Source organism: Mchenga conophoros, linkage group LG12, assembly GCF_057382185.1.
Source record: "Mchenga conophoros isolate Kocher_MC1m ecotype Shallow Benthic linkage group LG12, M_conophoros_male_GT1.1, whole genome shotgun sequence".
NCBI classification, from domain to species: Eukaryota; Metazoa; Chordata; class Actinopteri; order Cichliformes; family Cichlidae; genus Mchenga; species Mchenga conophoros.
The window spans coordinates 25,285,146-25,312,977 of record NC_140537.1 but is presented as its reverse complement, the minus strand read 5'-3'; the positions used below and the strand labels follow the sequence as shown (position 1 = coordinate 25,312,977).

The following is a 27,832-nucleotide window of genomic DNA, read 5'->3' as shown; positions in this document are numbered from 1 at the left end:
CTTTATTTATCTGAAAAAGTCTCATGTTCCTTAAGTACATCTACCCTGTTGAACTTATTATGGGAAATAAATATTTAAATAAAAACAAGCTGCTGATTATTTCACATTTTACTTGTGAGCAACGGCACATTTAAATCTTACAAATATAGTTATTTGGCTTATATCGTGATAGATATCGTTATCGCCTGAAATGAAAAAAACATATCGTGATATGAAAAAATCTCATATCGCCCAGCTCTAACATGCACTTTTTGCAATCCTTTTCTACCCAAGAGTTTTCTATCTAACACTCCACAGACTCCAATGAACAGATTGGAGAGCAACTTGGGTCCAGTATCTCAACCAAGGATACTTATCGACTGGAGCAACCAGCCATCGAACCACTAACCTTATGCAGATATGCTTTTACTACACTGGCAGTGTGTTTAGGATAACCCCCATGCTGAAGAATGAAGCTATTGCCTACCAACAACATTTTCCAGACAGTATTTGATGGTGGATCCTCCACAAAGCCTCCACTGTGTTTTACTGTACACACTCAGTGCTGTACCTCTCTCGGTCTCCCCTGTAGATACTGACATCAATCTAAACTAAAGAAAATTCAAGTTCGCATTTATCACTCCATAAGACCTGTTGCCAGTTAGAACTCATTTTCAGTATAGTTCTTGTGTAATTTGTCATACCTCAAACCTTTTCTTCCTATTTCCCTTCCTTTCCTTTCCCTTCCAACTGAGACCATTTTTGTTGAAGCTTCAGTGAACAGTAGATGGATCAGCTGAAAGGTCAGATCCATTTCTCACTTCTTTTATCATCCACTTGAACCAGTTTTTTGTTTGTTTGTTTTTAGGGCACTGCACACCATGCCATGATATATCATGTTTTCAGCTAATTGCTCTTTGGGAATCACCTTATTGGTGCAAAAATATTAGTTTGTCATCTTTGGTGGGGTGTTTTATGCACTGAACTAAATAAATGGAAACAAATTATGTGCTTTCAGTAAAAGACAATTTAAAATTTGTTCTTCGCTATCCTATCTGTCATGTGTAGACACAAATCAAATCAAATTTATTCGTATAGCACAACACTAGTTGATCCCTTGAATTAGGTGTTTTTTAAAGCTTGAATGATTCAGAGGTCAGCGTTAAGTGGCTTTAACAAAAATACCTCCTCTGAAAATGGTCAGGTACAAGGACTGGACTGAACTGGACTGAAAATGACCAAAAAAGAAAGTGTCCAAAGAAAAACTTTCAAAGACCTTCACAAAGCCTGCAGAACTATTGCTCAACACCACTTCGTTTTGTTCCTTGGAAGCAAAAACAAATCCACACTATTGTATGAGGAGAACAAAGAAATTAGTCTCTATATTCAGTGAGCACTACAGCAAGACCAACTAACCAAGCCTTTTAGGATCATTCTATGTAAAGTCAGTCAGTTCCTGACCACTTCATAAGTGGCTAACTGTTTTATTTTGTTTTTTTTATACCAACTTTTGTATATTTAATAAAACAATGCAGAATTATAACATCAAGCTATGAATGGGTTGAATTTTTGCTGTATTTCATTTTTTTATTTTTTCAGTATTTTTGAGCCCTCATAACTTCATAAGAAGAGGACCTAGTTAAAACCGAGTGTCACAACATATTTTAAAAAAAAAGAAGTCTTTTTTGGTTCATAGCTATTGTTGGGTAATAATAATGCCTGAGCAAAACAGTACAAATTAAATGTCTAGAATGTAGACTGACAGGAACGAGCAGCATTAGTTTATCTGTTACTGATGACTTAAAATCTGAAAGAAAACTAGAAATTTTCAAGGGTTACAGATTTATTATTATGTGAAAAGGTGCTCAATCAACATAAGTTATAGCATATAAAAGGTGTCCTTTATACACATAATATCAGGCTCATCTTATAGCATGATTCTTATTATTTTGTTATAGAACATTTGACACACATCAGCTATCAAAATCAATGAAGCAACTCAAGCAACCCAGTAACCTACAGACACTTCATTTCAGTTCCTGACAGAAACATGACCTTGAAAGGGAACTGGAAATTAGATCATGCAGTATGAATTAAAAGGGTTTTCTTCATCATCACACCCATCATCAAAGGAAGAGCAAAATGAGAGGTGACAACTCATCAAATTCTTAAAGAACTAATCAACACATAAGCATGACACATCCATAAACCATCACAACTCTCTGACAAACTTCAATAAAAAACATGGAGCAGTAGCTAAAAACATTCAAAACAATTTAGACTCCTGTTACTAGATACAATTTAAAAAATACTGGCAACTGCCAGTGCTACCCCTCAGCCTTCTAATAGACACACCTATGACATCAATTGAAACTCCTCAGTGCACTTATTCTTGAGTTATCATACTCACAAACTTGCGTGTCCATGCCGCCCGCCCGCGTGGTAGTGACAATTGCCCATCAGTCTTTTGAGCTGAGGTTTAAAAAGTTTAACACGTGGCAAAAGAGTGAATAACTATAAGTTTTCTATTCAGAAAAAAAAGGTAATTTCTTATTAAGTGTTTTTTTTAATTGATTTAAGAGACATTACCCACTCTGAATCAGCTCTTTTCCCCCAACATTAACTTTAAGTTATGTCCAATAAAAAGAAAGGAATAAAATTTTGGAAAAAGGAAACTTTTTCCTTTGTCTCCAAACAATCAAGGGTCTGACTCAGACTCACTGCAATCACTCTCAGACAGCTTTTCAAATAATTGCCATTGCCAACACATTGCAATCAATGTGAGACAGTCTGCTCCAATAAGCACAACTTGGCTATGACGCATCTCTGTGCAACAGGGGAGTCGACTCAAATGGTTGCTAACTGGTTGTTTTCCGATTATATTCCTATATACTGTAAAAGCAAGACTGCTGAGTGCCCATATCATTCTGTAGATCAATCTCCACCCACAGCAGCTACATCCCTATCAGAGGAGGGAATTCTCTTTGAGATCTACAAGACTCTGGCTGGACTCTGAATGTAAGTAATTAATGTGGTAGTTAATGTGAGCTTCTGCGTATGTAGACGGCAACACGTTTACAAAGGATTTTGCCAATTTTACTTATCACAAGCAGATTGCAAATTTGACCCCATTCAATCGCAAGACTGCACCTCACTGTGAGTAGTTGCAGACCTGGTCCCCATCTTTTCAGCAATCATTTGAAAGGCAACAAGATCATTGCACACAATGGCAATCCTTTTTGTCATGTCAGGTTCGAACCACTGTTTTTCCAAGTGTAAATACAGCATTAAACAGTTTAAGATAGTTGCTCTGTGCTTAGTCATAATGGCATTATGTTGTTTACTTGTTTCTGTGAGAACCTTCAACGCCTAATTATTTTTAAAAGATTACAGAACTTCTTCCAGTGCACACTTGGAGCCTAATATTAATATTTTTAAAGAACTTGATTTTAACATAGTGAGTTATATTAAAACATGGTTGCCTAAGTAGATTCAAGGTAGGCATATTCCTGTGTTTATTCAGCACCAGGAGAATGAAAACAGCTATTAAAGTAGTAATTACTAAGAAAAGCAACAATGTAAATTAAATATGAAATATTTACTTTAAAACACTACAATGAGCTGGAATAACCAGTGAAAGCATGAGGCAAACATCCGTTTAATGAAAATATTGTGACCATCTTATAACCTTCAGCCTGGAGGCTAAGTTGTCGTCTCATTAGTGGAGAAACAGGGCGCAGTAAACATTTTTTTCTGTCATAAAAATGTCCTTGCCATCTACAAGCATAAAAAAGCAGGAAAAAACAAATAAAGCAATAAAAATCAGAAATGACAGAAACATAACAGCAGAAGCACAAAGACAGAAACGGCACAGCAACAACAGACCACATTTTTAATGTTAATGACTCGTTGACCTTTTGTGACGACTTACATTGTATCAAAGACAAAAGGACAAACTGAATTCCCCTTTGGCAACTAACATTTATTTTTAATTTTCAGTTGTTCTGGCTTTAATAGATTGACAGAACCTATATATATGTATATCATAAATTACTAATAGCCAGCAATTCTGGATAGCTTCAAGCATATCTTTAATGTCAAAGTTGTTACTGACTGCCTTTACTTTCACAGAGTGCAACAACATACGACCCGCACCTCCAATCTAATCTACTTAATTGGAAACCCTGACTCCAAATAGCTTTTGGGGAAGTCATTAACACAGAGGTTCACTAACATTTTCCAGCCTGTACCATAGGTGATTACTCAGTGCTTTCAAAAAAAGACCAGAGAACAAAAATACAACAGTTTGGGATCTGTCAATTTAATCACACTGTGTGTATGACTATGTAACAAATGTACATTTTACTATGAGTTAAAATTCACAGAAGATAAACAAAAACTGAGAAGTTTTGTTGTTGTTGTTTTTTTAATGAAAAATCTGATGAGGTCACATCTGTCCGAGGCTATATTGTTATATATTTCAGCCCACAGGTTATACCAGTGCTGGCATCCTTTAGGTGAAAAAAGCATAAATCCAGGAAAATAAGAAATACTGCTCATCACAGTTTTACATGGAATTCATTTATGCTCTTTTCACTTGCCTACATATACAGTATAGCGATTTCAGGTAATTTTTTTTCAGACCCTCAAGAGCACTTACCTTCACTGAATGTTAAGTAGCACCTGAAAGCTTTAAATCAGTAAGCCTAAAAGGTTTATATCTATTTTTTCACTGCATTAGTAGATAATTTAGTCCTAAGTGATAAAAAAATAATTATCGTCAGTATAGTTAGCAGCATTATAGGACTGTACAATGTGCTCAAGATACAATTCGTTTAGGTACAGAACAGGTAAATGCACCAAAATGTTTTCCATTTTATTTTGGTACTTAAAATACATTAAAATTCCAAGCATGAATTTTCTTGGCTAAAATCAAATTCAAAAAGCCTTAATCCTTCAAAAAATAACCAGGAACATGGTTTATCAATTATTCTTGTTCAGCATTCATTATTATTCTTTCACCAAACAGGAGATACTCAGAATATGAAACTGGAGTTCAAAGAACTGGGACAGTTTGTGCAAATGATTCCATTAACTCTGAGCCATGAGGAAACCAAAGCCCTATCCAGGCACATGCTAAAGATTTTTTTTAAACCAGATTTAAACTAAATTGAATTAACAGTTTCATGGAGTCAAACTTTCTTCACACTAGAAGTGAGAGAAGAGCTCCGGACTCTTTGAACCGAGACAAGGCTCAAGGCACTTTCAATCATCGTGGCCATCCATATTTTGCACGCTGTGATTGGAGTCGTTTTTGACCCAAAACACCAACAGAAAAATATCAGCTTTTCCCAAATATGAGAGGTACTAAAGCAGCCACAGCTGAAATAACTTGAGACTCACCATTACTTCCATATTCTGTTGTGGCTCTTGAAATCCATGGACTGTCAGTTTGCGAAGCACTAAAAGGAGCACAAAAAACATCACTATGCAGGATTTTCACTAATTAAAAATTAACTATATTCAACATCTCCTCATAATTAGTGTTTCACTAAGTAGCTGCATATATTAATACTTCCATGTTTGCATGTTCAATTATCTATGTTTTTAATCAAATGGTGGGATCATGACGATTAGATTACCATGTTGTGCTAATAGGTGATTGCATGTCTTTGCATGATAATGCAGGTTTGTGGCATGCGTGCATGTGTCTGTGCAAGTGTTGCTACCTTTAAGAGAGAGTAGTGTCCTCTCCAGCGAGCTGAGTGCCGCAGCCTCATCTCTGGCGTAGATCTGCTGGAGGAAGCAGTCTGTGTGATGGCTCCACAGGGAGCATGCAAAGCTGTAGATGCCCGATGCCAGCTGCCAACATACACATTAACATTTTGGTCAGGCACACCTGGGTTAATCTGGGTCTCGAAAGCATTTGAGGTCATTTCACTCAACATAAATGCGCAAGAAATTCTGGGCTAATATGAGTGTAGCTTTGTACAAGAACCTACTTTTGTTTTTATTTACCTGTTTTTATTGTTTATTAGTTTATTAACATTAAAAATTTCCCTTCAGCACACCATCTTGGATCACTTTGCCAGTAAATTAATGTGACCACAGGTAAACATCAGCCACTGACATCAGAAAATGTCATTTTATTTGTTGATATGGTGACAACAAGGTCGGTGTTGGCGAGCGGCTATTAAATCGGCGTGTCCCTACATGGAACATCAGAAACTCAATTGCTGGTGATACACTCAAACAAACAGGAAGGAAAGATGGACCTAGGGCTGCTCGATTATGGCAAAAATGATAATCACGATTATTTGACGATATTTATTTAACCCTTTAAGACCTACTATAGAACCAAGTCCACCAGAGCTTATATTATTTTTATTTATTTTTTGTACATGCTGTAGTGCCATTTGTGGGAGCATTTCAAGTTGCTATACATCAATACAACTGTTATAGCCCATATTTTAATAATATGTATGCATTAAGTGCATAGTAATTACATAAATTGCAAAAAAGTGCAATAAACTACAAAAAAAATTGAAAATCGCTTTTGTTTTGTTTACATATATTTCTACTTTGAGAAGTTTAAGAGGTTTATCCCTCAAAACTTTAAATACAATAAAGTTGCAAAAAATAGTTTCCCACCACAGGAAATTTATTCTGAGTGTCTTCATAGTTTTATTTTGGAGATACAGCAATTTTTATATACTGCAGGAAAAACAAAAAACAATCCTATGATGCAAATTTGCAAAGAAAACAGCATGTGCATCATTTCACTTTGGGAAGTGTTACGAACAGCTGATAGGAACGGCAAAGCGTGTTTCTGGAATATTATGTTTTTGTTCCTGCAAGCGCTTTTTATGCAATTTTTGCAAAGCTATATGTGGAACGAAACCGTGACCGAGGACAAGCTGATGGCATCAGATGTAAGTACAACTCCTCCGGTTTCATATGCAAAACAAATTATTGCGCTAGCTTACACGGTTCAGGTTCTACAGGGATTTTAAAAAAGTTACACAAAACGGAGCGTGCTGCTCTGACCGGCTTTAAAGGGTTAACAATGACTTTAAAAAAATAATGTAAAATGGTGTGCAACACCACTGAAGTTTTTTTTTTTTTTTTTTTTTAACTCTTTTCAACCAACGGCAGTCACTCTCCAAATAACTTCTGCTTAGCTTTCCGAGCTTCCCTCGGGTCCTCTTAATCAGCGGTCTCCAACCTTTTTTGCGCCACGGACCGGTTTATGCCCGACAATATTTTCACGGACCGGCCTTTAAGGTGTCGCGGATAAATGAGGGAGGGGCTAATAATCGGCTCAGTCATTTTTAATGATCGTTGAAAGCCCAGATCGTAATCGTGATTAAAATTCGATTAATTGAGCAGCCCTAGATGGACCTGTGAATAACAGGTGTAATTTAGCTCCAAATGAACTTCCAATTATAGTCTCAGTATTATTTGGGCTCAAACCAATTACACTTTCGCCCTCCATGATAGCGAAACAAGATCATCAAAGGTAGATAAAAAGCACTCAGTTCTATCAGCCAAGTGTGACAATGTCTGCTTAGAACATCCAACAAATCTGCCAAAGGAAGAGAGTAAGTGTGTGTGTGTGTGTGTGTGTGTGTGTGTGTGTGTGTGTGTGTGTGTGTGTGGTGGGGGGGGGGGGGGGGGGGGATTCTAACCATTAAATCTCATTCAAAATTGACAATAACATTGCAGTGGGATAACAGTCAAGTCTTTGCTATTTGATTAAGATAAACAACAAACCCACATTAAAATTACTCTGTGGAAAATTGTGAACACCATATATCAAACAAGGAAAGCAAGCAACTTCTAGCCAGAGGAACTTTGCGCTCTTGGTAACACTCAAGAGTCAAGTGGGAAAAATCTGAGAATCAGTGGTTAAGTTGATGTTCGGCTGTTCAAAGAGAAATCCCTACTTTGACAGCACAGCATAGGCTTTGATATATTCTTTAGAGAAACCGCAAGATTGGCAAGTTTCTTCTTTGGAGAGATTTCTCTACAGCTTGTCGTTTTCCATTCCTCAGATCCCAGACTAATCCAACCCATGGAGCCTAAAAGTGATGAGCCAAGTTCAGAAAACAACTTCATATTGTTCTCATGACTTCCTCAGTCTTGGTGTTTCAGTAGACTAATACGCTATTGTTTATATGGGTTTTTACAGTTTCATTACATTCTGTGAATGCACAACAGGTAAATCGCATCAAAGCGTCAATACACAGTTTCCAAATGTTACAGACATTCAAAAAAATATAACAACCTACTCCAGTCGACAGGTGCATTGTAGTCTACCTTCTTATCCCCCTTTTTATTCCTCGTTGTGCTACATCTGTGTAAAAAAAACTAGTACATCCTTGCCGTTTGCATTTTCTACCCCATGAATCAAAAAGAACATAAAAAAATTAAAAACTATTAAGGTGCCTTTAAGTATAGGTCTGTAAGGTCCTAAGGCGAACCCGATTTCTGAATTAGTCCTCTCCCTAATGGCCCTCCAACACTACAGTGATACTTTTAATCTTTCAGCAGCGTTACCAGTCTTAGAATTACTATCCAATTACTATCCGAGAATATAATTACAGCATAAGCAAAATGTTTGTATGACAAAGTATACACATGATTATTAGAAGAAGAGAGGAGGAGGAGAGGAAAAAAAGAGGAGAGGAGGAAGAGAGGAGATTCAGTGTCAAAGTCATCAGTGCATCATTAAATGAGTGCGCTGTTTAATGGGGGCTCAGGCTGCCTTTGTTTCTTGTGTTGCCTAAGGGCAGAAATTTTGGCATACAGGACGCCTCTGCCTGGCATCCAACTATTTGGTCTCAGCCACTGCTCTCATGTCCTTTCACCCTCTGTTGGTCTCCATCTTCCCTCTGCTTGATCATCTCATTCCTCTAAAATCTTTCTCTCCACAAATGGCCTTTTTTTTTTAAACTCAAATTTAAATCAAGCATGAAAGAAAAATATTGTATAATGTACGCTGTGTTCACCAGAAACACCAGAAATACTTACTCAAAAGTTAATTTGTCTCAACGCAATATCAACAAAGACACGGAAACGCTGATAACCATTTCTAAACAAGTCAACCATGCTTGAGTCATGTATGACAAGGGAATATTTTTGCTATAAATCTTGTATTTAACATGCTTCTAACAGAAGCTAAACAGCATCTCGTAGAGACAAAACCTAAAAAGTCTCAGGATAATCTTAGTATTCATCTATTCATTTTCAAAATCTTCTGAAGGAGGAAAAAAATAGCAACAAAGAAAAAAAAGTTATATTGCAGAGAGCAGGAGTCTGCAACCTGCAACGTATAAAAATCCAGAAAGTTTCACTGTTTACCTAACATAACCTTTTATTCAGGTATATACAACTGATGTATAAAGAGCAAAACACAGCTAAAAAACACTAAGAATAAGAATAAGAAGCAATGGAGAACAAAAAGGTTGTAATAGAATTTTGTATCAACACTGGACCAGCTAATATTGTGGACTTACATCCTGAAAAAGCCGCCTGTCCTGCGCCAGTCGTTTGGATGCTAGAGTTTTGGTGACATGATAGAAGGTTAACAGCGCTCTGTGCTGCTGCAGGCCATCCTGACCCTTCACAGACTCGAGCAGAATGGGGATGAGCTCTGGCCATTGCCTGGGGCAGTCCAGACGGGCCACCTTGGCTATCAGTACTGCGATCTGGGTTGCTATCTGTTGAGAAAAAAAAAAAAAAAAATACATGCAGGAAAGAGAAGTTGACCAGGGGCAAAGCATAAACACAGCAGAAGGTGGAGCAAACTTGATGGGAATTTTATTACGTAGTTCTCTTTTAAAAATAAGTAGCTCGAACAAATAGGACACAGAATATCAAACTTTTTACAGTCAACACAGTGTACATAGTACATGCATCTGGTGACAGATAGGGAATCAGTTGCATGGATTAAGTTGATTTTTAAAATAGAGTGCTTGTGCCTGAGCTATATCTGCAATGTGCATCACATGATCTGGTAACAGCTTCACTTCTCATATTTTTTTTTTTTTAAATTGGCTTTCCACTGAGCCCAACAGCTGAGCAAATATCGCTCAAGTCTACTCATTACTCCAACACAAACTGCCGGTAAGACACTCAATACTTCGAGATAAATTTCAAGCTCAAAATGAAAAAGACACTTTATACCTCAAGACTTAATGGACATTTTATGATAAAAATCAAAACTCTTTATATTATTTGAACACACTCCAAATAGCTTCTTTTTTTTTTTTTTTTAAATGTGAAAACCTTGCGTGAGTTTTTGTTCTTATGGTTGTATAAAAGATTTATCTCAGAACGTCTTGCAGTACACAGTTCAGTATTTAAACTTGCATCCTCACAAGCATCAGTAAGTCAATTTGTACACAAGTTACACTCACTCTCTCATGCACAAGCATAAAGCACCCTCATGAAATTTGGACTCCACGAGAGGCTGTGACTAGAGAGACATATGGTGTCCAAATCGTATTCATTGCTTGCCATATGGACCCGATCAGTCCTGATGTTCGAGAGCTGTCCCACAGGGACATACAACCTGTAGAAACCAAGATGGATGGCCATCATTTAGGGCCAAGTTCCACGTACCCCCTGGGACAGATGTATTACGCTGCTTGACTCCTGAATTATTTGTTTGTTGTAACCTTCCCCACACAGCCCCCCAAAAAAAATGTCTATCAAGAAACTTCAAATTAAGTCCCAGTATGCAAAATTAGCAGCTTTCATCACTTTCAAATCTCATTCTATGGAGTCGCATTGTGACAGCCTAAAAAATCTTAATGCTGTCAGTCAGATCCTTTGTAACTTATCTGGTTTTGATAAAAGCACTTCAATCAAAATCAGTGTTTTATTCATCAGTATACAATGATCAAACATGTTTATTTCCCTCTCCCTCTTTATTTTCCCTGCTCACCTGATTGACAGGCTCGTTGAAGTTTGTGATTAGACCAGCACGCAATGACGTCTTCTCCTCTTCTGATAATGCACTGCGAACAAACCAATCAAAAAGCTGTTCAGAGGAAGTAGAGAGGTCGAAAGAGATGAAACAATAAAGCTGACAAAAAGACAAAGGCAGCACTTAATATAGAAAAACAGACACATTTGAAAGCGTCTATAGATAAATGAGTACAGTATTTCAGTATTACTTTAAAACAATCTTGCCCCACAGTAATTTTGCTTTCACAGTACTGCGCAAAAACCTTAAACCACCTTTCATTTCTTACTTCCAAGCAGCCAGACGTTCTTGCACATGAACAGTATCTGATGGTCATGTTCTTAAGAATCATGCAGTACCATATGGAAAGCATCAGATTGGCAACACCTTCATTTTTCAACATGACAATGATCCCAAACACCCTGCCAATGTAGTAAAAACATTCCTGGATATAGGGGTATGTCACCAGGGTGCAGAGGAGGCTACCCCCCCCCGTCCCCTTCTGGCTGCCTCTGCCTCAATTTTATCCCACAACTTAGACATTCACATTACTCACACTCTCATTACACATACATATAGGATCTTGGGGGTGGGCACGATACACGGAATCCAAAGTACCATCAGGGTGTACACCCCACCCCTGGCGTCGTTGCCCACCTCTCAATTTTAAATACACGTAGACATTGAGGGCTAGCAGGAGGGACTGCACTTACCTGCTGCTCTCTGGCAGGTAGCTCCATGCCCTCCTGGGTTTTAAATGCACCTTAGAACACACATGCATCAACCCTACAATGAGCGGGTGGAGGGAGGTTTGGAGTCTTCTCTCACCCCCATTCTCTGCGACCTGCTGGAGCGGGGGGGCTAGGAGGAGGAGTTGGCCGTCCGACTGCGGTCTGGAGTGTGGGGCCTCCCTGCTGCTGCGGAGTCGGGGCGGTCTGCCTCCCCCCACCGCAGGGAAAAGGGTAACACCACCTGGGTCTGGGTGCAGTTCCCCCCTCCAGGGGCAAGGGTACCTAGACCCGGTTTGTAGAGTACACTTGGGGAGTGTGATCGTGTGTACAGCGTAGAGCTGGGCGATATGAGATTTTTTCATATCACGATATGTTTTTTTCATTTCAGGCGATAACGATATCTATCACGATATAAGCCAAATAACTATATTTGTAAGATTTAAATGTGCCGTTGCTCACAAGTAAAATGTGAAATAATCAGCAGCTTGTTTTTATTTAAATATTTATTTCCCATAATAAGTTCAACAGGGTAGATGTACTTAAGGAACATGAGACTTTTTCAGATAAATAAAGGTAAATAAACGGAGATAAATAAACGGAGATTTTCCGTTTCCGTTTTAAAAAATAATCCCGTCCACACATAAAGGCAGAAATGAAGGAAAACGCTGCTATGAACATGCCAAAGCAGCAGGTGGCGCTAGATTCCTAACCGTGCAGAAATGTTGGCCAATCAGAAGTCTAGAAGCCTCGGTGGGAAAAAGTAAACAAAGCTGGGGCATAGAAGCAGAACCGAGTCGTATGTGTGGAGGGACAGTAACTGTGTGTATATGTAAGCATTTAAACACTGCAGAGAGTAGAATTAACAGTAACAGTATTGTAGAAATTCATTTCACTGAAACAATAACGTGGCGCACAGTGTGACGCATTCACCAGTTTATTGTATTTCCAGACTTGCTTTCGGCACAATTTACAGTGCACGCTACTCTGTTTTTTGTCAGACTTGAAATAGCCGAAATACCTTCACACTACGGAACTTCTATGGCTCTTCCGTTCGACAATCTCTCCGGCATTGCAACCATCATCTGTTTTCTCTTCGGTCACGCTCGGTTGATTTTTCTAGTCGGCACACTCATTTCCTCCATTACGCGCTGGCTCCATTACCCGCTGGCTGCTTCCCAAACAAACACACGTGCGGCTTGGCACTTGTGCTGTACGTAACAAGTCACGCGACGTGACGCTGCGGCTGTGATTGGTTCGGCTCTGCGCTACTTAATTTGGATTGGCTGATCTTTTTTTTTTTTTTTTTTTGAGGACAAGAGCGGCGAGGTCTATCGCGATAGCTTAATTTCTCTATCGAGTAAAAGTTATATCGCGATACATATCGTTATCGTTCTATCGCCCAGCTCTAGTACAGCGTCTCTTTATGTCTGTCTCCACGTTGGTTTAGTGTGGAGTAAGTGCATATGAGAGCATGAGGGTGGGAATGGATGTTTGTATCTGTGTGTGCCTGTATGTCTGTGTCTATATGTCAGGTTGGGTGTCAGGCGCCACCTCTCTGGGGACATCTCAGGCCCTCCAAGGTTTGGAGGCCTATCTCCACCCACCACCACTTCCCCTGCCAGTGGCGGACTCCCTCAGACATCGGTGCGTTGATGGTTCTTTGTGTCCGGGGATGGGCGTCCAGGTACACACCGGCTCACTCCTTGGCGGCCGCTTATCGGGGCCTGGAGCCTGGGGCTCGCTCGGGCCACTTTGGAGGTGGGGTGCCCCCGGCCTCTCGGCCTGGGGCTCGGTCACTCAGGCACGGCTGGCTGCCGGCGGAGCTCACGGGCGCGTCACTGCAACTCCCCCTGGCTTGTGCTCCGCGGCTGCTGAGTGAGCCCTCATCTGGGACTCTCCTCAGCTCTTTCTGGGACAGTGGCGCAGCTGCCCCTCTGTTGGTCTTCCTTGGTCTCTTGTGTTCTGGGGGCCTCTGGATGTCTGGAGTCTTGATCTCCTCCATACCTGCTTCATGCCCTGGAGGACGGGGCTGTGGCCCCCCCCCACACCCTCTAGCAGATCATTACATGAAGGAACCTTTTAAAAAAAACAAGCGCGTCCATGCTCACAGGTGTACACACGGGTGATCACACCCACAAACTACACCCTTTTTGGCTCCTACCTCAAAGCACACTGTGTTCTGTTGATCTTATGTGCTGCACAATAATGTTTAATATTTAGTATTTACTGTCATATTCCCATATATCATTGTGATGTTGTTTATTCTATTACTCTTGTTCTCTTCTGCTTGTTTTCTTTTTTCTTTCTCAGCAGGTGATCGATATATGCATTTTTTTTCCCTGTCCATTCTGTTGGTTTTTGTCTTTTGCCCTTCTCCCCTGTCCCTCTTCCTTTCTCCCCTTCTTTCCCCCAGTCAAGTCTGTCCCGTATTCAGTAAGTGAAAATAAAATAAACAATAAAAGGTGAATCAAATGGACCATTACGGCAAGGCTGGGATGGTCAATTTGGTAAAGTAAATCCGTTGGGCATCTTTCTTTGCCTTTAGACAACAATTCTGATGGCAAAAGAGCCAAACGGGACAGGCAGAAAGGAAAAAAATAATAATAATAATAATAATATTAAGTCACTGACTGGCATCCCCAGAGCCCGGACCTCAACATTATTTAAGCAGTGTGGGATCATCTTGATAGTAAATGAAACTAAAGGCAACCAAGATCCAAAGAAGAGCTTTGAATGTCCTTTAAGAAGCTTGAAAACTATTCGTTAAAACTACTTGAAGATGTCATAAGAAAGCTTGCATAAGAGGAGAGACTGTGATGAAGAAGGTGGTCATCTCAAATACTGACCTTCCATACTGTACTTCCATGTATATTTGAACCTTTCAATAAATCACTGCAGATGAAGAAATGAGGAGTGGCTCAAGACTTTTGCATACTACTGCACATTAATTGTAGACCTAATATAGATAAACTGTTACTTTTTTGCACAATGTCTTTATTCATGTACCTCATGTTGCAGATTTATTTAATTCATTTTGATCTTAGACACAGTAATCAGACTGTAGTGTGCAGGAATATTCATTCAAATTATCCACAATAAAACAGGACCAAGTGTTAAACCCAGAATTTTCTAGCTGAAGGCAAGAATGCCAACTACTGAGCCACCATGTCGCATTACGAGGAGCGAGTGCCAGCCGCCCTGGCATTGTTGAATGCAGCACATATCCTAAGAGACCCCTATTATCTCAATTTGGATTCTAGACGTGCAAATCACAGACTTTAATATTATGGCAATAATGAATATGACAAAATAGCCAACTTGGTAAGGGATTTATTAAAATCAATTAAATGTGCTACATTATTAAGTGAAGATCCTGTGAAATGCATTAATTAATTAGTAAACTTTGAATAAACCTGCTGTCCTCCAAACCAGATATACTTTGGAGGTCGCAAAATAGTCACAATTTGTGTGAATATGCAAGAAAATATGTTGTTTTATGATGAGTTACCCTGTTCTAATTCAGCTGCTGCTGAAGTTAGGCACATTGAAAGCATCTGATTTGAAGAACCGTGAGGAGTGACTCATGCTGTAACCCGTGGCAGAAAGAGAAGCGAGATGGGTGGAAGTCAAATTACTTGCAGGGAGATTGCAAATTAGTAATACAAGATTTGCTACACACACATATTTTGGGAATACGGGGGTGAGGCAAGCTTTAAAGAAATACAGGATGAAAGATTAAAAGATATATTAACGTAAGCAAGTATGCTCCTGAGCCCCATTTTGTCCTTGTAAGTCTGCAAGGAGCTAGAAAATCTGATGATTTGAGGGTGGAAAATATCAACCAAGTGAGAGACACAAAAAGATTTAACACAATGCACAGACTGAAAATTTCCTGAAAGAGAAACACTCAACTCCAAATTTTATTAGGTTGTTCTGGCTATTATGTGGGTGTTTCCAGCCACATAATATGTTGCAGGGAGATGTATTTTCAAAAATGCATTTGAATAAATGCAGAACAAGAAGCAGATTTGGTGTAAAAACCTCTCTAAGAACTGCAGGTTGCTCAAGTGAGTCACTCCCTCAGCAACAGTGGAGAATATAGGCCAGCTTTCTATTGTTTTACAAGCAAATTACTTAAATCCTACTTTAACAATATTTATTCATTCATTTGCCAAACTAGGGCACACTATAGTACAACTCCATAAAATTAACTCATCATAACAATTCAGCTAAATCAACCGAATTCCAACTAAAAATGTAAATCACCCGGTTCTGCATAAATGTCCTTTTCGTTTGTACAATGTTGGTTCTGGTTGCATCGAGGTCAGCGGTTTTCCCAAAGCTGACAGTACACCAGGGATGGCATAAATGTAACAAATAGATTTATCAGTTTAACATTAGGTTAAGTAAGAATTCTTCAGCTTTAAGTTTTTATGTTGTAATTTGAAGTCACTGGAACATCTGTTGATCAGAGCGGGAAACTGTAAACAGGTAAATTACTGTATTATCCATTAATGTCATATTTTTAACTGTATTCATCTCTGTAGTTTTAATATTTGATTATTATTTGATTGTAAAGCTGCTTTACCTTTTACATTTGTACCATCTTAATTTAGGCTTTTTCATTAAGTCCATTAAAAAAGGAAGTTGACCTTTTTCATAGGAGAATTTCTGGGCTTGTCACAGCAGCAGCACATGTGTTACATTAACACTGATGACGGCACTATTAGCTCCAAGTGGCACAGTCATGCTAAAATGAGCCAGGACACAGAGCCGAGTTGGTGCGGCCTGTAATGGTATCTAGTAACACCATTTTGGATGGAAATGGGCATTAGCTTTTTTAACAATGACTTGTTAAAACTATTTATCATCATCTACTACTCTACCCAGTACTGTAACTAAAAGTCCCTTCAGAAAGTGAGACAAAAATCCAAGGCTTGCTGTTCAATAATTGCTTATTTAAAGGACTGACGCAAAAATGTGGCTTTGCTAATGACTTAGAAACAATAACTATTGTAAATGTACCTGGACAAAGTATTTCAAAACCTCAAGTTAACTAAATCTGGCAACACACTCACAGATTAATTTTTTTTTTAAACAATTTTTAAATTAATTCAGTTAAAGTCTATTACTGTAAGCTGCTGTAACAAAAATGTTATGTCATGTTGCCTACACTTCATACACTGACACCACATGAACTGTGCTGAGTCACACACTATCCAACCTCTGGGTAAATGGCATTGTCCAAAAGTAATCGCATCAATAATCCACGGACCACAGCACTCCAAGTAAAATTTAGTTTACAGAACTACTGACAAGAGTGACTCAACTTTGGTAAGAGCAGAAAACTTACCAAACTTACAACAACAACAGAAATGAACTGCAACAATGCGAAGCAGTCAAAGAGTGGCCACAAGTGCTTAGGCAGAACCGATTACCTCCAACCAGCTCCTCTCCTGTGAGTTTAACAGCAAACGTCCATTCAAACCTTACAAAAGCCAGCTAGTCAGGTACCCGAAGAAAATTTGTAGGTTTTGACTACTAAAATCCGATCTTACACCAGACAAAAGAGACACAAAAGAATAAACCGAGCATAAAATCAAATCACAATGATATGAATAATCAGGACAGAAGGTAAAAAAGGGGGAAAATGGCAGCTGTGAGAAGTGATGGAGAGAGAAATGCAGATGTAAGCTAAAACTAGTGAAGGAAAGACAATGGGAAAATGGAGGACATGGAGGCTGTGACAAAACAGAAAATTGCAACTGCAAATATGAAACAAAAAGATTTGAAAATAAAGCCTCAAAATCAGGCAAAGAGATTAAGACCGATGAATAGACATGCTTCAGGAGTGGAAGAGACAAGAAAGGAAACGATGAGCTGCAGGAGAGAAAAGAAAAGGTCTAAAATGGAAAGGCAGAATAGAGAGGCTGATTAGCAGCAGAGAACGTGACACAAGCAAGCACTTACTGAGGTGCAACTCTCCTCCAGTATCTGTCGATGCCATTTTTGAAGTACAGAACCGCAAGCCACCTGACATTCACATCCAGCATGTGGTTATTGAAGATATTCTGTGGGAAAGAAACATAATCAGCTCAGCTCACAGTGCCTTGTTAGCTCAAATGAGTAGGACTACACAGTACTCTGATGGCTACAAGCCCTTTAAGATACAGCACCGTTAAAATCCAGGTCACACTGACTTTATGTTACAATATGTCTCAAGTGACCAAACTAATGCAGCTTTACTTATCATAAATGCCAAAATCACTGAGATTTAAAACGTAACCACAGAAAATACTGCTGTGTAAAGTAATTCTTCCTTACACGGCAAAGGCTCCATAAAGAGAGAACAGTAACATCAAAGATTGGAAACTTAGTCCTTTCAAGTTTGGGAGATAAAATGACAACGTGATTTTTCAAAAAGCATAACTTTTACTTTTGCTTTAATGCAAACCTAAAATATCCATCTGTTTTTTTTATTTAACTATGCAAGTTAAGAAAGAAACAAAATCCTCATCAGATTCCTCTCTGAAACAGTAATTCAGCTGCTTTGGTTCCCTTGCTCTTTATTTACTGACACCTTCTGTACCATCTCTGAGGTGAGAGATTAAGAGACCGCTATCATACTAAATGAGATGAGACAGCGCGCACACAGCACACCATGGCGTAATTGCCAGGGACCGTGGTATCAGGAACATCTCGTGAAAATTTAAATCATCTGTGACTCCAGAGATAACACTGAACTCAAAGCTAAGGATGACCCAAGATGGGATTTTTGAGATGGGGTCTAGCAATATGACCCCACCCCCCAATTCCACAAAACATCAAAGCACACACGCTTAAAGTGAGTTAAAGAAAAAGTTTGTGGTGATTTTCAGTATTACAAATGTAATAATAAATCACCTTGTGATTGTATGTCCCCACCAATTATGCTACAGTTTGTACCTATGTCTAAAAGTTCACACGGGGGAAAAAAAAATGTGTTTTACATTTTTGCAATGTAAGGTCAAAGTTAACATCTTGGCCATCCTACACTTGCAATTAAAGGAGAGAAACAAATGTCACATTCTGATGTGCATTCTCCTCCATTAATCTGAGGCCATCTGAATGCATCAGTTTCATGAGCAACATTTATTTCCTTTCCATAAAAGTTACAATCTTATTTGGCTGGCTCTGCTAGCATTCACTTATCACTTTTAAAATGGCACAAGTCTGAACTGCATCCAGGAAGAGACAGGCTCACAGAACTGTCTCACACATCGTTAGTTGCTCAGCTCACTCAGTCAGGCTTGTTGGAGAATGCCCTGAACAGCAATAATGTTAGGTGGGAATTTAAAACAAACAAACTAAAATAAAAAATAAAAAAAAAACCTCCATGTAGGAGGAACTTTCACTTTGTGCCTCGCCATCTCTCTATGTCCTAACTAACCTCAGGGAAATCTCATAGTTGGTCCTATACATATGAGATATGCAAAAAACCAGCTTGTTATTATTTTACAAAAACTACCAGGGTCAACTATTACTATTAGCCTCCCTGTTACTAATAGACAATTGTGTATTGTGTATCCTTTTTTTCTGGGTAACAGCCCGCTGTGACTTGTTGTAGCTTTAAACAAGTCTCACACGTTTCCTGCAAGGTTGCAAACCTTTCTTTGTCCATTTCTGTGCAGGATCGTCTTCTTTGACACTTTGCTAGTCATCCACTAATGTCTTGGCACTTGTTCTGGGGTCTTTAGACACAGCTTTCACTAGTTTTCTTTCTAGAGTCCTTCAAATCTTTTGCTTCCTTCCTCTGCCAGGTTTGTTCTATACTGTGTGGCTCTCTCTTCAATTTTTCAATACTTATACACTATATGCTCTGATAACTTTGTATATCCATCTTCTTATATGTAAGCACCAACAACTCTATTTCTCAAGTCTGATTTAATCTGATTTCTTTTGTTTTTAGTATCATATTTTTTCCTCAAGTTTTTATACAGTTTTTTAAGATAACCTTCAGTTTTAACTTGATTTTACAAGCTTCAAGCATTAAAACATCAGTTCACAGCAGTGCTTTGTGCTCAATAAAAAGTTTAGTTTTCCAGAGAGCTGATAATATTGCCACTGGTAATATTAAATTTTTCTTAAATAATTCTGTTAATGTGTGCAAATACAAGTATTCTATGCTTTCTAAAGAAAACTAGTATTTCTAGAAATGCTTCCCTTGTTTTGTTGAAAAAGCATTTGGGAAAAACCAAAAAACTTCAGAACTGCCTAAATTTTTTGTGGCACAGCTTCAACAACATGACCCCATTCCTCAGACACAATAGTATCACACAGTTGCACCAGATTTGTTGGCTGTACATCAATGTGACTCTCCCATTTCACCACACCCAACAGGTGCTATGTTGGATTACGATCTCAAGACTTTGAAGGCCTCTGAAGTACAGTGCTATATCAAAAGAAATCTTTGGATCTTTGTGAATTTGAGTGCATTACTCCTACTGGAAGCAGCAATCAGAAAATGAGAACGAAAACAGCCTTTACACAAAAAAGTGTGGTCAAAAAGAGATGGAGATGGGCAACCACATTACTCAGGTAGGCTCGGGTGTTTAAACAATGCTCAATTGGTACTAAGGGGCCCAAAGTATGGGGCAACCTTTTATTGTCAATTTTGGTGATGTCGTGTGAACTGTAGGTTCCTATTCTTAGCTGGCAAGTGTGTCACCTTCATATTGGGTGTTCAGATACTCTTCTGCATACCTTGATTGTAACAAGTGGAGCTATTGTGGTCTTCCTATTAGCTTGAAGCAGTGAAGCCATCTCCCCTGACCTCTGGCAGCAACAACGCATTTTTGTCCAGAGAGCGGCTGTTCAGTGGATATTACAAAGTTTCTGAAATATTAGGCTGTCTAGCACCAACAACCATGCCAAGCTAAGTCACTTGAAATCACATTTTTTCCCGTTTTGACATTGAGTTTGAACTTCAGCAGGTCATCTTGGTCATGTCTACATGCCTAATTGCGCTGACTTGCTGTAATATAATTTGCTGATTAGGTATCTACATTAGTTGCATCAGTTTAAGTGCTGTACCGGTAAATCTAAAAGTTATTTTCCTGAGCTAACTGGTTACTAAAGAGATGGAAGATCCAGCAACACCTGTAGTATACACAGTGTTGGGGAGTAACGGAATACATGTACCGCCATTACGTATTTAAAATACAAAATATGAGTAACAGTATTCCATTACAGTTACCGTTTAAAAAGGTGGTATTCAGAATACAGTTACTTTGTTGAATTAAAAGGATTACATGGCGGTCTTTTCCTGTTTCCTATGTTAGGCTGTCCCCTCTCTATTTTTGGTAATTCTACGCCGGCGGAAACCCAAACAAAACACATATTAAGAGGCTCTAATGCCTGTGTCTCAATCTCGCGGCCCATGTTACCCCCACTTGCGGCCCACATAATTAAAAATTATTGTACAAAAAGTGATTTAATATGAAAGCAATAGGCAGAGTGTTACAGGCATAGCCCTAAAGAATGTAGCCTCATGGGCAGTATAGCCCAGTTCTAAGTAAGTTCTTAAGACTCGACTGTACTCTGTGTTCGTGTTTTCCTCCAAAACAATAAGTTCTGGTGGAGCAGCCTTTCAACGCCTCTCTCTGTCTCTCACTAGCAAACTTGACCCAAACAACAAAGTAAGGCTAGTTTTTGGCTATGAGCCCGACACGGAGCCCGACACGGAACCCGACGTATTAGTCAGAGGTTCCTTTACTGCGGTTCGGAGCCACGGACCTGTTTTATATGCGCGCGGAATAGTTTTCCGTACGAGATCGCTGCAAAAAGTGCAGCCTTACCTAATGTCAACCTACTGTTACTCATTATATATTACAATTTAAAAATCTAGTTGGTATTGGTATGGCGAGTAGGGCTGCTACGATTAGTCGACTAGTCACTATTACGTCGACTGTTAAAATCGTCGATGACTAATTTAATAGTCGACGCGTCGTTTGACGCTTTGTAAGATCCCAAAAGACGCAGGAATAAGTAGCAGGATTTAAGAGTGTAATAATGGACTGAATCAGAAGATGGCAGCACTGCATGTACAAGGATGCCAGCTGCCATTAAACCCCGAAGAAGAAGAAGTAGCTCTGTCCCAGAATTCATAGCGCAGCCCAGCTCAGTTTCCAACAATGGCGGCAGCTGGTTAGTTTCAATATTACTCTTGTTAGTCAAAGGAGCTTGCAAAGAAAAGCGTCTGGACTTCTTTAAGTTGAAGACGTTTCACCTCTCATCCGAGAAGCTTCTTCAGTTCTAAGGTCAAATGGTGGAGAGTCCCAGATATAACCTAGTAGGAGTAACCCCCCACAGAGGGACAAAAGGACCCCCTGATGATCCTCTAATCGCCTGAGCCAAGGTGTGAAACTGGGTGTGGGTCCCAATCAGCCAGAGTTTCGGGTGTGTTCATTGTGAAACCTGGCCCCACCTTATCATGCGAATTCCTGAGGTCAGATGGCCCAGGATGTGAGTGGGCGTTAAGGCGTCTGGGAAGGGATCTCAAAACTGGATTATAGATGGCAGAGAGTTGGTGTCGTAAACCCCCGCCTCTGTTCAAAGATGGTCGCTCACAGTGGACTCCTCCTTCAAACCATCTGTCCTCTCTGTCCAAAATGTGAACATTGGCATCCTCGAAAGAGTGTCCTTTATCCTTAAGATGCAGATGGACTGCTGAGTCTTGTCCTGTGGAGGTGGCTCTTCTGTGTTGTGCCATGCGCTTGTGAAGTGGCTGTTTGGTCTCTCCAATGTAGAGGTCTGAGCATTCCTCGCTGCACTGTACAGCATACACCACATTGTTAAGTTTGTGTTTTGGCGTTTTGTCTTTCGGGTGAACCAGTTTTTGTCTGAGCGTGTTGCTGGGTCTGAAATGCACCGGGATGTCATGCTTGGAGAAAACTGAGTTTTTCTGATACACTGACTACATAGGGGATGACAATGTTGTTGCGTCTGTCCTTTGCGTCTGTCCTTCTTATCCTCCCTCGCTGGTGTCTGGTCTTCTTTTCTGTGCCTCTTTGCTGACTTTAAGAACGCCCATTTAGGATAGCCGCACGAGTGCTTCCTTTACATGTGTGTGTTCCTTCTTTTTTTCCTTCAGGCTTAGAGGTTACATGTTCTGCCCGGTGGTGTAGGGTCCTAATTACTCCAAGTTTGTGTTCCAAAGGGTGATGGGAGTCAAAGAGGAGGTACTGGTCCGTGTGTGTGGGCTTCCGGTAAACTTCGATGTTGAGTTTGCCGTTCTCTTCAATGTGCACAGCGCAGTCCAGGAAAGGCAAACAGTCGTCCTTTGTGTCTTCCCAGAGCTAATGATAGTTATATAAGAGCAGATGCATGCTGGTGCAATAAGCTGTACGTCCAATGGATGCATGATCTGATTAGTCAACTAATCGCAAAAATAATCGGTGACTAGTCGACTATCAAAATAATCGTTTGTGGCAGCCCTAATGGCGAGTAGCCTTCAGTAATAGTAATAAAATAATCACACAATAGTACTTTCATGTAGTTGTAAAAAGCATGATAATACATTAAGTAATCCAAAGTATTCAGAATACATTACGCTCATTGAGTAATGTAACGGAATATGTTACAAAATACATTTTGGGGCATGTATTCTGTAATCTGTAATGGAATACATTTTAAAAGTAACCTTCCCAATACTGAGTATACAGAAGACCTTTATTGCTTAAGCAGCACGTTTCCGCTTGTAGCCTTCATCAGGGTCATCATCAATTTAATACTGCAGCACTGATTCAATACCTGCAGCATCATCATCCGGAGGGATCCATCCTTATGCTTCTCCAAAGAGAGAGAGCTCAGCATCTTTAGTCACATAGCACAACAGTGGTAACTACATTTACTGCCTTTAAAAAAATAAAAAATAAATTAAAAAAAAACCCACCCCAAAATAAAGACCGGAATAATCAGAAGCTAACATCAAATTACTTTGTGTACCTCACCTCACAAAGCTGTCTTTACAAACTTACACATTACTAATTGCTGTGACTTACTAAAGGTTACTAAAGTGTGCATGGATGCATTAGCATAACTAGATAGATAATTTGCAAGATGACACCCTAAGTAGCTGTGAAAATGTTTTATTCTAATACGGTTAAAAGAGGAAGTCTAACCTAATGCATCTAATATTACGTGATGTACTGTTAGACCTCACCCATAGTACTCATTGTGCAAGAAGCATGGCTCATTCAGTAACTGTTGTAACATCAACAAATATCATCAATGTTTGAATAATAAGATCATGTCACTGTAAAACCCGGAATGTAACATATCCCGTGTCTAAGACGCAACAGGACTACGAGAGGAGACAGACAACAAAGGCTATCGTTAGTTTCACTATATTTCACATCGTGGAGAAGTAGTTTCAAAAGGAATTTTCGGAGAGACTTCCAACGTGAAAAGGAAATCGCATGCAGTGTTGTCTCACAAATCTACAGTGTATTATTGGCAAATATAAAGGAAAATAATAAACTGTTCCATGAATGTAATAATCATTCGAGCTTACCCTTGCAGAACACAACCTGAGCCAATTTATTTACAAAATGCAGAGAGAGATGAAAGTGAAATCCATCTCATTGTATTGTATTGTATGGTTTAGACAGCAAACAAAAATGTGTGAGGATCCACTGTGGATCCACAAGGGCTTTGTGGTGAAAAGACACCAAGTGGTAGGTGCCGGTCAGGGCATTGTTTACCAGCTTTGTCACCACACATGCTTTTGCATATTGACAGTTGATGTGGTTAAAAAAGAAAAAAAACTTGTTAGTTACTTTCGTGTGAAGGTGACTGGACAGACTGTTAAAACAGAAAATATCTTACTCCTCAGTGTCCTGTTCTAATGCCGAGAGAAATATTTCCATCCATCTGAAAACAAAGAAGCCCTAAAATGATACGTTTCAGCAGATAAATTAAACCCGGTGGCATCTAACTTTCAGCAAAATACCCTATTAAGATCTTTATTAGTTTTAGTGGTTTTGATGTAGACTTTATTTCTCTTCTTTGATATCATGGCCTCACCAGAAGGACTGAGTAGAAGCCTGGCTGGGTCTCCCACTGCCGGAGCTGCTCCTCCGCAGGCTTGAGCACAGCTGTGTCCTGACTGGTAGCTTGGGTTAAGGCCTGCAGCACCACTGAACTGGCACTGTCCATATCCATAGCTGGATATATCTGAAGGAAAACAAAAGGGGAGGGAGAGAAGGAAAGACAGACAGAAAGCAGAATTTATTTTTTCTGTCCGTGAAAAGTTCTGGTTGAGCTGGGAGTAAAACCTTTCAAAATTGTTTCAGTGTAGCTAAAGCTGATGCAGTCAAATTACATCTACAAAAAAAAATGTCAGTACAAGGAATTTCTGTTGCTTTGTCTGTGGCTGCATCTTTTTCCATCTTATTTTTATTATAGATCAAGCAGTGCTGAAATCACTGTCAAACTGACTGGGAAAGAAACAAAACCATCCGAATAAAGAGAAGCGCACCTAATAGAAACACTGACAGTCATCTCGGCTGTACAAAGAGCTGTTCTGTCCCAGATAGAATTCAAGCACCCCAGCTTCACACGTCCAAAGGTGTTTTTCAGTCTCAAAGGAAGTACCCGAGTCACTTTCACAGTCTGAATAATGAACTGTTGCCTAACCAGGCCTACACTGATAACATGAATCCTTCATTATGAGCTCAACCTTTCATGAAGGGATTAACAGATTTTGTTTCCCTTTTTTTAAAACACTCTCCTCAGTACAAAACAAAATGAGCCATTTACAATATGAATAAAAAAATACATTTATTAGTGTTATTCCAAATACATTACATTAAAAACGTTTTTAAATAATCCTTTTAACAAACCAGTCATATTAAATTGGCACCATACTACTAAGTGCCATCCGTGAAATCATTAGTAGTATGGTGGCTGACTTTTCATGACTAGGTTAGAAAAACAGCATAGGGAACAACAAGACTGCCATCTACAGTCCAAAAGTAAATATCCTGCACCACAAAACACTGTGTGCGTCTGTAACTACATGTGCATTAAGAATGCATCAGGAGCATTGCGGCCGGTGCAATTTTCACATTACAAAGTATAATTATTGTAGTGCACAGTCCATGCATTATACATTACCATTATTAATTTTGATTATAGTAAGACTAGTACCAGTCAATTCTTAAAGACATTAATGAAGGTCGACTTTGTGAGCACAGTTATCTTGATTTAAGATAAACATTCACCTACAAATTGATAAGCGTTTCCTCACAGATAAACTTTACCTTGGTGGGCCACCCAGACATAATAAGAGTTACCAAGTATACTTTAAGTAATTCGAGCTTATTCCCCCCCTTATTTGCCTGTGTAAATGATGCTATCTGCGATCAGTCTCCAGGTTGTTATTGTGGCAATGTGGTTTCTGCTTTCTCTGAGAGTGGAAGCAGAACTGCTGCGAACTGGAGGGTCACTCCAACTGGAAACTGCAGAAAGTGACTACTGATTCAAGTGCCGCTACAGTGAGTTTACTGAGCCTGCAGACCAGAATAAGGACTGTCACCAGCTGCAGTCTAAGACGGTGGAATTCGAAGTTCATCTGCAGGATGAAAGGCTCATTCTGCAGAGCCAACTGATTATAATATTCACTTATTTTTCACAAAGCACTTGACAAATAAGATTTTCTCCTTTTATTTACAGGGAGGGGTACTTCTACACTTTCATTTCCAACTCACATTCCACTCTTGTGACTGTTGACAACGCTTTCCTGACCATCTCCATGCAAACTGAATCAGAAATGGCAAAAAAGGATTTCACTCCAAAGAATCCAATAATTCAGTCCAATAAAAATCCCTTGTTTTGACATCTGTAACTTACGTCATATTTTTATTTCTATTTTCTTTCCTTAAGTATGGCGTCTTGACAGTCACCCTTCTATTAATACTATTTGCTAATTTTTGTATGTTTGTTTCACTTAAATGTTTAGATCATCAAACAAATTTAAATATTAGACACAAAAAGCAGTTTCTAAATGAAGGTGTTTATTATTACGGGGAGAGAAAAAAATCCAAACTTATATGGCCCTGTGTGAAAAACTGATTGCCCCCTAAACCTAATAATGGCTGGGCCACTCTTACCAGCAACAAGTGCAATGAGTCTTTTACAGAGAGGAATTTTGGCTCATCTCAACCCCATTGTAAGATTTTCAAGCATGAACTGCCTTTTTATTCAATATTCAAGTTGAGGTCAGAAACAGATGGCCGGATATTCTACTTAAGGATGTTTTGGTAGACAGCAGAATTCAGCAAGTCTTCCAGGTCCTGAGGCAATAAAACAGCCCCAGACCACTACACTACCAGCACCATATTTTACTTTTGGTGCGATTTTCCTTTTCTGAAAATCTGTTTCTTTTATGCCAGATGTAATGGGACAGACACCTTCCAAAAAGTTCAACATTTGTCTCATCAGTCCACAGAGACGAAAGCGGATCGTTGAATGAAACGGATGAACCAGAATTGGTTTGTAAAAATGGTGCAACGACAGTGGTGTGGAACTGGTTTAGCTTTCGTCCGTCAGATACACAACAAAGCACTATTTTTGGTAGAGCATGCCAGCGGACCGTCGTTATTACCGTGTTGTTTGGTAAATACGGCACACTTAAAATCAAACCTTTGATTTTTCTGAAAATCGTGCCCCTTATAATCCCATGTGCCTTATGTATGAATTCTGGTTGCGTTTACTGACCTCGAAACGATTTTATGTCGTACACGGCGCTCGAAAATCTGTCAAATGTTTTAGTACGACTTTGCTAAGCTACGAACCCACACCGCTTGATGGATTGTCGGGGCATTACGGCTATCGTAGGCAGGAGCCTCGCGGAGTGATACGTACTGTGCTTCAACAAAATATTACCGTATTGTGTGTGTATAGCCTCTTTTTAAGTTTTGTGGATATTATACATGGTTATGCTGAGGATATGTCGGCCAATTTCCACTGGAAATGCCTTTTGGTTAAACTGTCAGCAAGGAATTTGCACTGTTACGTTTTTATACAACTTTAATGTAAAAAAACAGCTGCTTGTTTAAGTGAAAATACATTGATGGGGTTTTTTTTGCACTAATAAAATTGTGGAGTT

General features: G+C 39.3%; 1 protein-coding gene across 1 annotated transcript in view; it reads right to left on the bottom strand.

The window, feature by feature from the left end:
- Window positions 1-27,832, bottom strand: part of ipo11 (importin 11) — a 128,335-nt gene that overhangs the window by 96,557 nt on the left and 3,946 nt on the right. The window contains exons 2-7 of the mRNA XM_085294762.1: window positions 24,748-24,897; window positions 17,653-17,753; window positions 10,931-11,003; window positions 9,498-9,701; window positions 5,709-5,841; window positions 5,383-5,441 (exon numbers count right to left, since the gene is read on the bottom strand). Coding sequence (XP_085150888.1) covers window positions 5,383-5,441; window positions 5,709-5,841; window positions 9,498-9,701; window positions 10,931-11,003; window positions 17,653-17,753; window positions 24,748-24,885 — 708 coding nt within the window. The 5' untranslated portion in view covers window positions 24,886-24,897. The remainder of the gene's footprint in view (window positions 1-5,382; window positions 5,442-5,708; window positions 5,842-9,497; window positions 9,702-10,930; window positions 11,004-17,652; window positions 17,754-24,747; window positions 24,898-27,832) is intronic.